The sequence below is a fragment of the Sporothrix schenckii genome (assembly GCF_000961545.1).
Source record: "Sporothrix schenckii 1099-18 chromosome Unknown Cont42, whole genome shotgun sequence".
Classification (NCBI taxonomy): domain Eukaryota; kingdom Fungi; phylum Ascomycota; class Sordariomycetes; order Ophiostomatales; family Ophiostomataceae; genus Sporothrix; species Sporothrix schenckii.
In genome coordinates this window covers 1,499,188-1,513,087 of record NW_015971143.1, presented here as the reverse complement: position 1 = coordinate 1,513,087, position 13,900 = coordinate 1,499,188, and the positions used below count along the sequence as shown (strand labels likewise).

At 53.4% G+C, this 13,900-nt stretch overlaps 5 protein-coding genes across 5 annotated transcripts; 3 read left to right on the top strand and 2 right to left on the bottom strand.

The window, feature by feature from the left end:
• Positions 1-1,726: 1,726 nt before the first annotated feature.
• Positions 1,727-3,252, top strand: SPSK_01692 (uncharacterized protein; the record flags this gene model as incomplete). Its single annotated transcript, XM_016728599.1, has 3 exons — positions 1,727-1,880; positions 2,014-2,198; positions 2,278-3,252. The coding sequence occupies 3 exons, from the start codon at positions 1,727-1,729 to the stop codon at positions 3,250-3,252; spliced, it is 1,314 nt and encodes a 437-aa protein (XP_016590013.1).
• Positions 3,253-3,398: 146 nt separating this feature from the next.
• On the bottom strand, positions 3,399-4,322 carry SPSK_01878 (uncharacterized protein; the record flags this gene model as incomplete). Its single annotated transcript, XM_016728777.1, has 1 exon — positions 3,399-4,322. The coding sequence occupies one exon, from the start codon at positions 4,320-4,322 to the stop codon at positions 3,399-3,401; it is 924 nt and encodes a 307-aa protein (XP_016590012.1).
• Positions 4,323-5,017: 695 nt separating this feature from the next.
• On the top strand, positions 5,018-5,260 carry SPSK_10433 (uncharacterized protein; the record flags this gene model as incomplete). The annotated part of the gene is made up of 1 exon (XM_016736850.1): positions 5,018-5,260. The coding sequence occupies one exon, from the start codon at positions 5,018-5,020 to the stop codon at positions 5,258-5,260; it is 243 nt and encodes an 80-aa protein (XP_016590011.1).
• A 1,402-nt stretch (positions 5,261-6,662) lies between these two features.
• On the top strand, positions 6,663-9,110 carry SPSK_01487 (uncharacterized protein; the record flags this gene model as incomplete). The annotated part of the gene is made up of 1 exon (XM_016728399.1): positions 6,663-9,110. One exon carries the CDS (start codon positions 6,663-6,665, stop codon positions 9,108-9,110), a length of 2,448 nt encoding a protein of 815 aa, XP_016590010.1.
• Positions 9,111-10,224: 1,114 nt separating this feature from the next.
• On the bottom strand, positions 10,225-13,198 carry SPSK_10390 (Pumilio-family RNA binding protein repeat protein; the record flags this gene model as incomplete). The annotated part of the gene is made up of 6 exons (XM_016736823.1): positions 10,225-10,286; positions 10,352-10,853; positions 10,911-11,447; positions 11,696-12,742; positions 12,841-12,915; positions 13,079-13,198. The coding sequence occupies 6 exons, from the start codon at positions 13,196-13,198 to the stop codon at positions 10,225-10,227; spliced, it is 2,343 nt and encodes a 780-aa protein (XP_016590009.1).
• Positions 13,199-13,900: the final 702 nt, after the last annotated feature.

Sequence of the window (13,900 nt, the reverse complement as noted above, 5' to 3'; positions counted from 1 at the left end):
TCGAGAGGTTGTGGTGGGTTGCGCGTGGGATAGTGCTGATCCGTGCTATTTTCTGAGCCAGCTACACCGTAGAGTAGTTTTTTTACAGTGGACATTCCTGGCCTGATGTGGCTGGCAGAGGACGGAACAACGGTGGACGAGGGGCGGGCAGGCTAAAGGTCCGTGCGTCAACTGACCCCCAAGTCGGACAGAGACAGGTTTCAGTGCCAAAACAGGCGCTGAAAATGCAGGTCCGGCCTGAATAAGCCCTGTGGCGGCCACGCCACATGGCATGCGCAATCCAGTTGCAGAAGGTGCAGTGCCGAGTGATGGTTCTGAAAAGCTGCAGTTGGACCATAGCGGGCTCTGTAGCGCACGAACCACGTCTCGGATTGGCTGGAATAGTCCATGGCCAACAACACAACAGCCTTGACAGCGCGTCAGGTACGCGAAACAGACGCGTTCCTGCCGCTCTCAGGCAGGCTTCCCCTCTTTCCGTCCTCCTCCGTCGCCGTATAAACTTCCAGATTGCAGTCGACGCGAAGCTCTTTCCTCCACGATGCATACCGTCTTTAACAGATTGATGCACTTGCCAAATTTAAGTGATACAACAAACTTCGTAGGTTAACTTTGCTGCTTAAACAGACGAGCACGTGATAACTGCAATCAGTCAGTTTGTAAAACGAAAGTTCGTGCTTTCCTCGTAACTTCCGCCGTCCGCCAATCATGTGCGACCCACCTCAGCTTCTTCCTCCGATCGATCTGAGGCGCAACAACTACGACTGTCCATGCATCACACGTCCGTGAACTTTTCGATTCGTTCGCTGCAACGCACCCCACCGTTCCCAGCACTATCCTACACTACGTTGTACGCTGGGTCGCAAGGCAATGCACGGCTGGAACCCATTTACGAGCATGGCTGCCTAAATGAATAGCGGCGCGCTCTGTGAAGAAAAAATAGTGGCCCAGAATTATTCTCAAAGACGTTCCAGAATATCCCCACAGTCCTCGCTTTGCCGACTTCAGTTTCATATTCCGGCGTACTCCAACCCTCCCATTGCCCGTTTGTCCTCGCTCACCTCTTGCGACGCCAGTCGTCGGGCATCATATCCGGCTCCCAAATAGCTCTTCCCGGCTGTCAGAACACGCCATCTTATCCACCTGGGGTATTCAGGCCAACCCTGTATGTCGTATGTTGAACGACGAATAAGGCAGTGAAATAAGGTTGTGCCGTTCAAACTTGTTCTGCTGTCCGTTTCTCAGGGTCTCGCGAGTCAAGACAGGAAGACGCAAGAAACAACCATCGCCTGTCGTACTTTTTCGACAAGATACACTGCTGTCTCTTTACACCCACTTGCTGAGTTGTCGTGTGGACCCTCCCCTTGTTCTCACTTTGGCGGCCCGCCTCACGTTCCACATATTACACTTATTACACTATTGCATACAGCACGCGACACACGGACTGCCGTCGTCTTCTCATTTCCCTGTACCAATCTTGCTTGTTCATGCCTGCTCGCCGGGGTATATATCGACGTTCTTATTGCATCATAAGACTACCAGCTTCATGACGACCCTCAAATCTCTGCTTTGTTTCACTTCGTCTGGCTATCCCTTGCCCTCTCACGTCGCGCCGTGATATAGCCCTTGCAGCTGGAGCTTTAGTCGGTGTATTTTCTTTTCGACTTTTCGTTTTATCCCTTTGCCTCCACCGGCTCTGCACCCCGCTTAGGGAAACCCAAATATTATAATGGCGGACCAGACGTCCCATGTGGTTCGGATGCCGCGCTCCGATGAAGAAGGGTCCTTCGTGCTCGTCCGCGTGTCACCATCTGGCTCGGCTTCTCGACCACTCAACGTACGGTTGGTGGCCACAGAGGGCGTGGCCCCGTACGTCCTTGCCTGTAAGTGTGTTTACCCCAGTCAGCGGCCGAGTGCAGGGTCCCTTGTTTTCTAGTAAAGATCCGTTTGGTTCTGGATTGTATGAAACAAACGCACGAAACTTATCATATTCTGTTATTGCCACCCCGCCTCCAGTACGGCATGACCGGATCGACAAACTGCGAGGCCAGAACGCGCCCTGCTCGCCAGAGGAGTGGGAGCAGATCCTCTCGTTTCTCCTACTAGGCCAGGGCTCGGTTGACAACGTTGACGCGACGGCGACAGTGAAGGAGGAGTCAACGCTCACCGTCACTATCCGGAAGAGAGTCCAGAATATCACTGTAAGCTTTGCATCTGGTGTCTGCTGCTTCTCTTTCCTATTGTCGTCAAATGTCATACATGTTAACAGCCACATGTCAGCAACGTTTGGGAACACTCTCTCTGACGTATGATGGTGATGAGGGCATCGAGCTATTTGAGTGGTGCGGTGAGGTCGCGGAGGAGCGCACAAAGGTAGCAAACGAGCTCTCGGCGGCCACGGCAGAGCAACGCAACCTGCAGGCGGCGGTGGACGACCTCAAAGCGCAGCTGGACGAGTTCCTGGAGACCAAGGAAGCGGACGAGGCGGTCCTCCTAGAAAACTTCTGTCTACTGCTGAACGAGAAGAAGGCCAAGATCCGGCAGCAGTACCGGCAGCTCACCATGGCGGGTCAAGCGGAAGCGGAGGCCGCAAAGATAGCTGAGGCTGAGGCCGAGATCAAAGAGGAGGAAGACTTGGAGGAAGACGAGACATCTGCACCCGCGCCGGCGTCAACGCGGGGCCGGCGTGGTGCGGCACGCGGCCGGGTTGGCAATGTTGGGAGAGGCGCGGCCACAACGGCAGCAAAAGCCAAACCTGGCGCCAAGCGGCGCGCGGCAGCGGCTGTGTCGGAAGACGAAAAGGACTCCGACGAGGGTGAATTCGAGAAGGCTCCTAGCACTGCGACGAGAGGAAGTATACGTCAAAAAGGCAAGGAGGCCGCTACCGCCGAAGCTGAGGCGGAAGCTGCGTCTAACACGCAGTCGGAAGACGACGACCGCACAACGGAGCACGACGACGTCTCTACAGAAAGCGAGGAGGATGCTGAGCCCATGGACGAGGATGTCGAGGTCAAGGAAGAAGAGCAGTCGCAAAGGTCAAAGGCAACCAAAGCCGCCAAGGGCAAGGTACAACAGCAGGCGCCAAAGAAAGCAGTGCTGGACCCAGCACCTGCTCAGGACGAAGCTCCTCCACCACGCCGCACACTCGCCTTTGGCAAGCCCAAGACTGGCCCTGCTGCGGCGCCGCCTGCTAGTAGTAGCAGCAAAGATCAGAACATGGATGGCAGTGACTCTGAGTCTGACGATGAATTATAACCACGCACGCGGGGACAATTAAGTTTCAACGGACATGCAGCAAAAATGAATCATCTATTGGTATTTTTTGCGGCCTCTTGTCAAAGCTCAATATAGAACATGCGAATATACTTTTCTGTTTTATTTTTTCGGCTTGTCTATTCGCTTTAACGGCGGTCGTCTTCGGCAAATATATTCTTCCAAAAAGCACGGTAGTGTTTCTTGTTGCCCTCCGTAGAAATCTCCTCGACCTCCTTGGGCGTCAGGTTGAAGCTTGTCAGGTGGTGCAGGTAGTTCTTCAGGCGCTCGGAGTTGGAGCTCGTGGTGACTGTCACAATGCCCTGGTCAAGGACCCAGCGCAGGCCAATGTCGCCCTCGGTCACACCGTACTTCTTCGCCAGCTGTGTGTACAAGGGATCGACAGGGCCGCCCTTGGCGCGCACAATGGGCGTCAACGGGGCGTACGCGGACACGGCGATGCCATGCTTGCGGTGGAATGCCACGAGATCGCCGTGCTGCAAGTACGGGTGGTACTCGATCTGGTTGATGGCGGGCACGACCTTGGCGGTCTTGAGCAAGGCCTCGAGGTGGCTCTGCAAGAAGTTGGACACCCCGATCGAGACGGCGCGGCCCGACGCCTGGATGGCCTCGAGCTCGGCCCAGCGGCTCTGGATCTGCTCGTCCGTGATGCCCTCCCAGAAGGGGCAGTGGATCAGGTAGAGGTCCACGTGGTCCACGCCGAGCTTCTTGAGGGACAGCGCAAAGGCCTCCTCGACGGTGCCGGTGGGTTTGGGGTTGTACTTGGTCACAATGTACAGCTGCTCGCGGGGCACGCCGCCTTGCTTGATGGCGGCACCGAGCTCCTCCTCATTGCCATATCCCTCGGCGCCGTCCAGATGGGTGAAGCCAGCTTTGATGGCGCTCACAGTGTCGTCAACAATTTTCTGCTCAAACGTGTGACTGGTCTTGAAGTTGGCCGTGCCGAGACCGTACGCGATAATGGGGATCTTGGTGCCGTCGTTGAGCTTGATATCGGGGAGGTACTTGGCAAAACGGGCGGCGTCGGCGGTCGTGGTAGCGGAAGAAGCCATTGTTCTGGTTTGTAGGGGAGTTGTTCGCAAGGTGTGCCGAGGTTGTGGAAACTGACTGCAGTGGCGGATGGGCGCAGGAAATGACACAGCGGTGCGGCAAGAGAACGCCGCTGTCGAGATAGGCGAGGAAGGACGAGACAAAGCGAGTGATGGAGAGACAGACGTCCGACTGAATGGGAGACGCATTGATAAATATGGGAAAATAAAGTACGGAAATGGAAAAGGATCGGCCGATTTATAATGGGAAAGAGCCGGGAGAGGCTGGAGGAAAGAGCTACCGGATCGGTTACGCACACGATGGGAAGGAACCTCTCCGATTATACACTGTTTCTACTTCTACCTGTTTCTATAGCCCGTCAGATGTCTGGGCATCGTCGGTGGCACAATTGGGAGGGCGAAGACGACTTTGAAGAAATGCGGGGCAGCAAGGCGGAAGGGATTTCCGATAGAGGAGGTGTTTGGTGCTTGGGAGAATAGAAGAGCCGAGATAAAGGCCAGGAATGAGGAAATCGACGTAACACCAATAAGTGCACATACATCGTAGAAAAAGAAAAGAAAAATGCTTTACTTGATTGGCATCTTACCCAGTCTGATCTTACGCAGTCTGATCTTACCCAGTCTGATCTTACCCAGTCTGACTGCGTCGGCGTCCGTCCGGGATGGAGCTAGCCAGGTTTTGAGGATGTTTGCCAATCATGAGCTGGCGAGCATTTGAGTCAAGGGAGCAAGGAAGTCTAAGGGAGCTGGGAGTTCGCTCTTCCGGTGCGGAGCAGAGAGCAACAGCCGTCACACGACCAGAGCTGATAAATGGGGACAATGTCTGGCGTGCGCCGGTGGCACCCCGATTGCTGCAGAGGTCGTTTGGTGGTTGCGCCTTTAGCAGCTCAGAAGTTCTGGTGATGGAAGCTGGGCAAGCAAGCTCAACGATGACGCAATAGGAAGGGGAGATTAGCAGCACAAAGGATTAGAGCGACGGGAATCATGAGGGAACTCGCGAGGGCTACGAAGAAAACGCCGGATACCACAATACAAAGCAACCAAGCAGTCTACACAAAATACGGAACATTATGGAGACACACATCGTACGCTATGGCAAAGCTCAAAATATGCGGATGTACTAATGCATGAACTCCGCGGACAGCGGACGGCAACAAGTGCTGACAGCCTGCCGTCGGCCAAAATGCCCGGTACACATGTGTTCTAGGGTCTGTGGGAAAGACGGAGCCAAGGAACGTTGTGTGGGTTAGGTTTTGTATGACTTTTCAGGAGAGAAACTAATAAATAGCCCGAATGGACAAATCAAAAGTAATGATCAAATAATGATCAAATTCAGAGACCAGAGAGGTCCTCATACACGGTGCCATGCAGCTGGCAAATCAGATTGTGCACCTCGAGACGGAAAATATGACAAAACAAACCCGAGTGCGGAGACTGATGTGTTTTTAGGTAGTTCTTCAAGAGTGCCTCAGCATCCTATCTTCCTCCAATGGTTTGTAAACAATTCAAGCGCAGGAAGAGGTTTCAAACAAAATGTTCCTATAGAGGATCTATGCGTGCTGGACGCCCTGGAATGGCTTGCTGGTGTGCATTAGTTTTCACTTGGGGCCGGCTGAATTTTTGATTTGTAGTCGCCGAGGGACAACTGCAAGGACCCGCCAAACGAATACAAGAGCCTTTTATTGCATGCTGTGTGCCGTTGTTTTGTCCATATGCAAAATGCAAAATGAAATAGGAGATGAAAGGCAAAGACGTACGTTGGACGGTGATACTTTAAAAAGCAGGCGCTACCCAGCGACAACTCGAGACCCGAGACCCGTTCCTGAAGTCCGTTCCTGCCGTCCAACGGGCTGCCCATGCTAAACCCATCGCGGTTCTTTCCCCTCGCTTTCGTCACTTTCCCCCGCTACGCCGAGCGCACTTGCGCAAGAGTGGGGCTCGCCGCCCGTTGACGTATTGCTTTGCCTCCTGCCGCGAGAGCACTGGGACCAAAGACCGGACCGCAACTGTCGAACGCTCCTGCACACTCCATCATCCTCCGCTGCAACAAGCCGCCTCCTTACATTTTTTGTTTGCACATCACTCTCGTGTGTGTTCACTTTTGTCATCTGTCTCTATACCCTTTTGGAAAGCCCCAGACGTCGTAACAACAAGACAGACGTATCGACTTATGGGAGTACATAGGAACTGCGCGTCCCACGCTCGCCCTTGATACGCCGACCTGCCCTTTGGTATTCTGGATATATATATTCGAGAAGCACCACTCAGAATACCAAGAGTGTGCCCTGCAAGAAATCGAGCCTTCTCTCACACGGACCAGCGAGCCGTTTTCACCCGTCGCCTATGCTCTCAAGAGCAGCCAGCTGCCAACACTTCGCCGTCTCTGCTGCTGCTGTGACCTGTTCCCTGCACACACCGCATCTCCGCCTGGCAGGGCCCGTCTCTCGTCTTTGGGGCGGTGCCGACGTCCTTGCCCACACGCCTGGCCGCCGCCGGCACTTCCTCGCATCTCACGCCGCAATGGCGTCCTCCTCCAGCGACTCCGGCCACACTCTAGCCTCCCTCCCAAAGACCTGGCGCTTCACCGAATCGCTGCCCACCGATCCGCAGTTCCCTACGCCCTTGTCCTCGCATCGCGCTGTTCGTACCAAACTCGGCCCGCGGTTGGTGCGTGGCGCTCTCTACACATTTGTGCGGCCGGAGCACCAAGAAAACCCAGAGCTGCTGGCCGTCTCACCGGCAGCGCTGCGGGACTTGGGCCTTAAGCAGTCTGAAGCTGGCACGGACGATTTCCGTCAAACCGTGGCCGGCAACAAGCTCTGGGGATGGGAAGGCGGCGAAGCTGCGGCCGAGGAAGAGGAAGGGGGAGGCAGCGGAGACCAAAGCGCCGAGCAGAGTGAACAGCAAAGCCAAGCGGCCTCCGATTTGTCGTCACAGTCGGCTAGCAAAACGGGATACCCTTGGGCTCAGTGCTATGGCGGCTACCAGTTCGGCCAGTGGGCCGGTCAGTTGGGCGATGGACGAGCGATTAGCTTGTTCGAGGTGCCAGTGTCCCTCGATTCGAAGCTGTCGCCTGTATCACAAGGTGCTTCTGCACAACCGCCGCCCACGTCGTACGAAATCCAGCTCAAAGGCGCTGGCATGACGCCGTACAGCCGCTTTGCCGATGGCCGTGCTGTGTTGCGCAGCAGCATCCGCGAGTTCGTCGTCAGCGAGTCGCTCAATGCCCTTGGGATCCCGTCCACGCGTGCCCTTGCTCTGACCTTGCTGCCCAACGTTCTTGTCCACCGCGAGCGCCTTGAGCCTGCAGCCATCGTCACCCGCTTCGCTGAGAGCTGGCTGCGGCTTGGCACATTTGACCTGCTACGTACTCGCGGCGACCGGCCGTTGACGCGCCAGCTTGCCGATTATGTCGCTGAGACCGTCTACGGCGGCTGGGACAAGCTACCCGGTCGTCTAGCTGACAAGCTGTCTCCCGACGACGACAGCGTAGAGCGCCTGCTGCACCCTCCTCGGGGTGTTCCCTGGGACACCATTGAGAGTCCCACTGAACCCGATGGCCCTGCCGCTGGCACGGACGAGAACCGGTATGCTCGCCTGTACCGCGAGATTGTGCGCCGCAATGCGCGTACCGTTGCCCACTGGCAAGTGTATGGCTTCATGAATGGCGTGCTCAACACCGACAACACGTCCGTCCTAGGCCTGTCGCTTGACTTTGGCCCCTTTGCCTTCCTGGACAACTTTGACCCGTCCTACACACCCAACCATGACGACCATCACTTGCGCTACAGCTATCGCAACCAACCATCCATCATCTGGTGGAACCTCGTGCGCTTTGGTGAGGCCGTAGGGGAGCTGCTGGCCGCCGGCGCTCGGGTCGACGAGCCGTCTTTCATTGAAGAGGGTATCATTGGCTTGGCCAAGGCCGACGTCCTTGCTGCAGGTGGCAAGATAGCCGATGTGGAGACCCCGTCATCCACACCAACACCACAATCACAGCAGGCGCATGCTTCGCCGGCGACCATCCCGCCCAGCGTCGAGCGTGCTGCCGGTGAGCTCGCCTCGCACGCCGAGGACATTATTATGCGCGTTGGCGAAGAGTACAAGAACCTGTTCATCTCCGAGTACAAGCGCCTGTTCATGGCCCGCTTGGGCCTGCCCGCTCCTGCGCACAAGGACCTCGCCGCCACGGGCGACATGGATCCGCTCATCACGGGCCTGCTCGATGTCATGGAACAGATCGAGCTTGACTTCAACATGTTCTTCCGCCGCCTGAGTTCCGTGCGCCTTGCTGACATTGAGACGCCCGAGGCTCGCCGCCATACCGCCGAGATGTTTTTTTACCGCGAAGGTGTCACGGCCGCTGTTGGCGAAGAGGCCGGTCGCCGTCTTGTGGCGGAGTGGCTGTCCGATTGGCGAGATCGGGTTATGGCCAGCGACAAGGCCGCAGCCGAGGCTGACAGCAGCAGCACCACCACCACCACCACCACCATCGCCACGAGCGAAGAACGCGAGGAGCGCCGCATCCGCAGCATGAAAGCCGTGAACCCCAATTTTGTGCCCCGCGGCTGGGTGCTGGACGAGGTCATTCGTCGCGTCGAGCGCGACGGCGAGCGCGACGTGCTGCGCCGTATTATGCACATGGCGCTGCATCCCTTTGCGGATGAGTGGAACGGCCAGACGTTTGACGGCAGCAGCGAGCCCTACCAGGGTGATGCCCTCGAGGAAGTTCGCTGGACACAGGATGTGCCGGAGAAGCAGAGGGCCATGCAGTGTAGCTGCAGCTCGTAAAGAAAAATTGGGATCGTCTTGTAAATGAATACTTGTGAATGAATTTCTCTACAAATGCAGTAGAAGAAAATAGAGGAGAAAAGGAACGCGGCGACTCAACCGGAATACATGGAGTGTATCATCTCCCTTACCCACTGAAAATGTGCAATATATACAAATACAGAACAAGAGGGGCTTAGTTTTGGCCTTTAACGCAATCAAAAGATCTTTGGTTCCATACACGTAACTGATCCTCACCTCTAAGTTTGGTGCAGCCATCAAACGACAATGGGTTTCAAAGAGACAAAACTGTGTGTGAGATACGTTCCGTTGCGAGCAGCGGCTCACTGGGAGCTGACAAACATGCTTGGAACTCTGTTGTCTAAAGAAGCCTGTGATGTGATTTTGGATTTTCATATAGAAATACAAGAACAACAGTTATCTCATGCAAGTGTATGACAAGGTTGCCTCGTTGCTTCCTGCCATCAAGTAAAACAAAAATATAAAATACATCTTCCTTGTTGATTGCTGCTGCACACCACTCGCCATCTCCTGTCCTCCCCTGGCAAACAACGAAGGCAACGCACCCCCAGCCACCATATTTGGAAGAAACGTATTTCAACTTTTGTTTAAGCTGAGGAGACTTAGCTCTCTGGCTTAGCGATGGATCACATCGTAAAAACATATAAACAGAAACGGAAAACGAATACGAAACGAAAACAAAAAAGAAAAAGAAGTGCAGTGTGCCGCGACCGATTACCGCGCCTGGGATCAGCTGTGGCAACACGTGTACTTATATAAGTACAGATTTGAATATTGCAAAACAATAACCATGCTGTGTCCAAAGCATTCGATTCGGGCGCTAGCCTGTCGAGTGTAGGATGTCGAGTGATTTGTAAATAGAAGATAGGAAATATGTTCTCAGTGAGAACCAGTTACATGATGTGGCCGAGCTGGTCATGGAAAACTCTCTGTGCGTTGAAATAGCGAGTAGTGGGCAGAAGATAAGTGAAACACAACAATTGCAAATGAAGCATAGAAATAATGTCCGAAAATAAATGGAAAGTGGAAACGGTAGGAGAAAAGGAAAGGGGGGGATGACGAAAGGGTGCAACAAAGGTGGGAACTGAGCCTTCTATTCGCCGTTGTAAAGTCCAGGGGCACCAGCAGCACGGTGGCGAGACGGCGGAGCACCTGCTGCAGAAGAGTGTAATCATGTCAGATCCACGGTCATGTACGCCAGTGAAGATCTGGCTACTTACCGTAGCGAGGAGGCAGCCGTCCCACAGAAGGTCCAATACCAGGGCCAGGACGGGTGGCAACAGCCGGGTTGGTACAAAGCATACCAACACGCGATCCAAACTTGGAGCCACGGAGAGATACCATGTGCTTCCGAATGTGGGCCGCAACAACTTCTCTGTGCTGTGTGCTGGCGTGCGTTAGGATGTACTGGATGAGATAGTTGCCGTACTGATCACTGGCGATGTCAATCAACGGGATGCGAGGCCGATCGACTCTGCCCTCACAAACGCGATCCAAGTAGCGGCCTAAGAAATCCGCTCCGCCAATCTTCAGACACTTCTCGACCACCTTTGATGCAAATTGATCCATGCTGTATTCGGCGGCAAACTGGATGACATGGTCAATGGCGCGACCACGATCACCAGGGGCACCATGCTCGCAGATATGTTGAATACACCAGTTTCCGAATTGGCCGTGGGCTACGATGTCAATGTTTCCAAGAACCTCTTCAATGCAAGGACGCTGGGTAGGTTAGTCTTTGTAAGTTCAAATGCACATTTCAGAGTGTCGACAGCTTACTTTGTCTTCCTCTAGGCAGTTTTCAAAGATGTTCTGCACAACAAGACTTCCTGTCTCACCAAGAGCAACTTCATGCCACATCCCGCACAGTGCCTCGTTGACGTATTTCATGATTTGAGGAGGAGAGTCATTCCAGCGAAGCTCAAACAGTTTTTGCCAGACATGGCAAGCATAGCGGTGAATAACCGTCTCAGGGATGCGGCGAAGCAACTCGTGGACCATGATTGCCTTGTAGTCCTCAGGAACCGAATCGAACGCCTTCTGGACCACATGGCAACCAAAGGGATCCATCGAGAGGCTGAGCGTATTGCCACGAATGGCTTCGGCAATCTTGACAATCTGCTCGGGGGATCCGTGCTCGAAGCAGCGCTGGACCAGGAAATTTCCAAAGCGATTGATCATTAAGGGATACGCCTGGGCGGCAATTGCCTCAACAATGTCATACTTTTGATCCGAGGTGCCGACTTTGAGCTTCTGCTGAAGGAAGATGGAAGCTTGCTGGTCGTTGCTACTGACGATTTTGTCAACAATATACTTCTAGTTGCAGTTGACGTTTCGGTCAAGCAGGCGACGGTAATTCAGAGGCTCGGTCGTTGGCAGGAAAGTTTGATTATCTGGAATGGTGAGCTGTTTTAATAAAAAAAAAGAGGGGGATCATTAGTAAGTCGAATCAACAATACAAGCATATCATAGATATAGCTGTAAAAAAAAGGACGCAAAAGAGAAGGGAAGTGAAAAAATAATTGAACACGATGGGAAAGCGACAGGGAAGCAATGAAACCCACCTCTTTCCAAGACGACGCAGTGTCGGTGTTAAACTCCGTAGCATGAGGCGACAACGGAGTCCCGATAGGCGGCTGCTGGAATTGGGGAAACATGCCGAGGCTGTTATTGTTCATGTTCGGGCCACTCCCCCCCGTCAAAAATCCGGGGTTGGTATCGAACAACACCTGCCCAGCGTTGAAGTTGCTGTAGCCATTGAAGGCTTGGGTATTGGGATTGCGGGAATCAGATCTATTCCCAGGCCGCTGGGGCCGGAGAAGCAGGTCGGTATCCGGGGTCATCCGGCCACGGCTGTCATCCAAAGCACCTTGGGTGTTACTGAAACCTGGAAGGTTAGCATCAAAAAATGCTTGATGGCCAGGGCGGCTAGGAGGCCAGATGGAAGCCGGCTGGGAGGTGTAAGGGCCTGTCCCAATAGGAACCGAGCTGGGTCCATTAGGGAAAGACTGTTGAAATCCACCCTGTTTGATATCATCACGCCACATACTACGAGCGCGGCCAATAGAACCTGTGGGGTTGTCAAGAGTTTCAAGACGAGGCTCATCTGCCTGTGCCCAGATGTTTTCACGATTGAACAGAGGTCGGGCTGCACTAGGGGCACGAAAGCCAATCATCCCAGGAGGGCCAATCTGGTCCGGCAGAGGGACCGACGGAAAATCAGGGTCAGTGTTGGCCAGTGATAGAGCCTGAGACGGATCTGACTTGATAGAACAGGTATTCGCCAATTCGTTGTCAAGGATATTGATCTTGTTTTGTGCATGAGCGAGCTGAAGCTTGAGACGGAGTACCTCATCTGAACTTTCCGGCTGGTTGGCACTGGAAGAGCGAAGCATCAAAGCAGATGATCCTTGGAGGCCGTTGATGCCAGGAGTGATAGGCAGTGAGCTGCAACCTTGCTGCTGTTCCATGGCTCTGGCAAAAGAGGCATCCTCCTCAGCCTGCTTCAACCCATCGTTCTGCTCACGGATAGCGGCCTGCTGCTCTGAGAGTTTAGCAAGAAGAGTGTCCATGGGGTAGACGGTGGGGGAAGTCGAAGACTCGTGGGTTTTCTAGAAAAGGAATGTCAGCAAGATGTCTCGATGAGAAAGAAAAACTCTTCTGCAAGTTTTGACGTATTTCTGTATTAAGTACATTGCAGAAGACGCACCTTGGGTCCCATTTGATTGGCAAGCTTGTTCGTGGTCAAAGTCACCACGTTTCCTCGCATGCTTGAGAGCGAATTCTAAACAACAATCATAAGCCAAGTGTTAGGATTATGTATCAATTTCTTCCTGGTATTGTCGTTGTAACGCTTCTATGAGAGTGAATGCCGATATTTAGTCGGAATTGGAGCGAGATCCGACACTCTTGTAAAGCCAAAAGGGGGGGTACTTGTGTCTACTTACCTGAGAGCTATGTACTGTGTGGTTGTCAGGATAGCCGAGAGAATTTTCGTCCTGGCCAAACCCTTGAGAGCCTGAATTGTGACGCCGAAGAGGAGATCCAGTAGAATGCCGCGGAGACATAGCTGTCGACAACGGTTCTGCTTCAGATGGTGTTGTTCGAGCAAGGTGGTAGACTAGTTTTGCACAGTGAAGACTTGTCTGCACACGCAGCTGACAAAAATGACGACGCAGATGCCGCAATAGATCCGTGAAATAAACCAAGGAAGGAAAAGAACGCGTCTAAGTTGAAAGAAGGTAACACAACAGATTTTTTTGGTGATTTTGATGTGGTAAAGGAGTGACTGATCGGTATTCCGCCGCGAAATAACGAGGAATGATCAGAAACAAACAAGAGAGAAACAGAAATCACAATCGAACATCAAAAGGTGTGCGATGCGTGGACAGGGTGTCACAAATCAAGTAGACTATGGTGGAAATTGAGAGCAAACGGAAGAAGCAGAGAAACTATAGACCACAGAACAGAGACTTGGGCATGGGACGAGAAGTCATGAGTGGATGGGAGACAAAGGGAAGAAAAATACAAAAAAGACACGATGGACAAACATATGGCGGCAAATGGGAAGTATTATGGCATAACCAAGACATATCTTCCCTAGGAAAGACCAATCGTGTCGTTTCTCGACCACCTGCCACAACTGGAAATAACACAGCACAAGGGGAAGGAGTGACTGTGATATATGGGTTGATCAGGGGAGGGAGATAGAGAAGGGAAAGGAGAAAAGGGAGAAGGTGTAAATATCGCGAAATGAAAATCCAGAACGG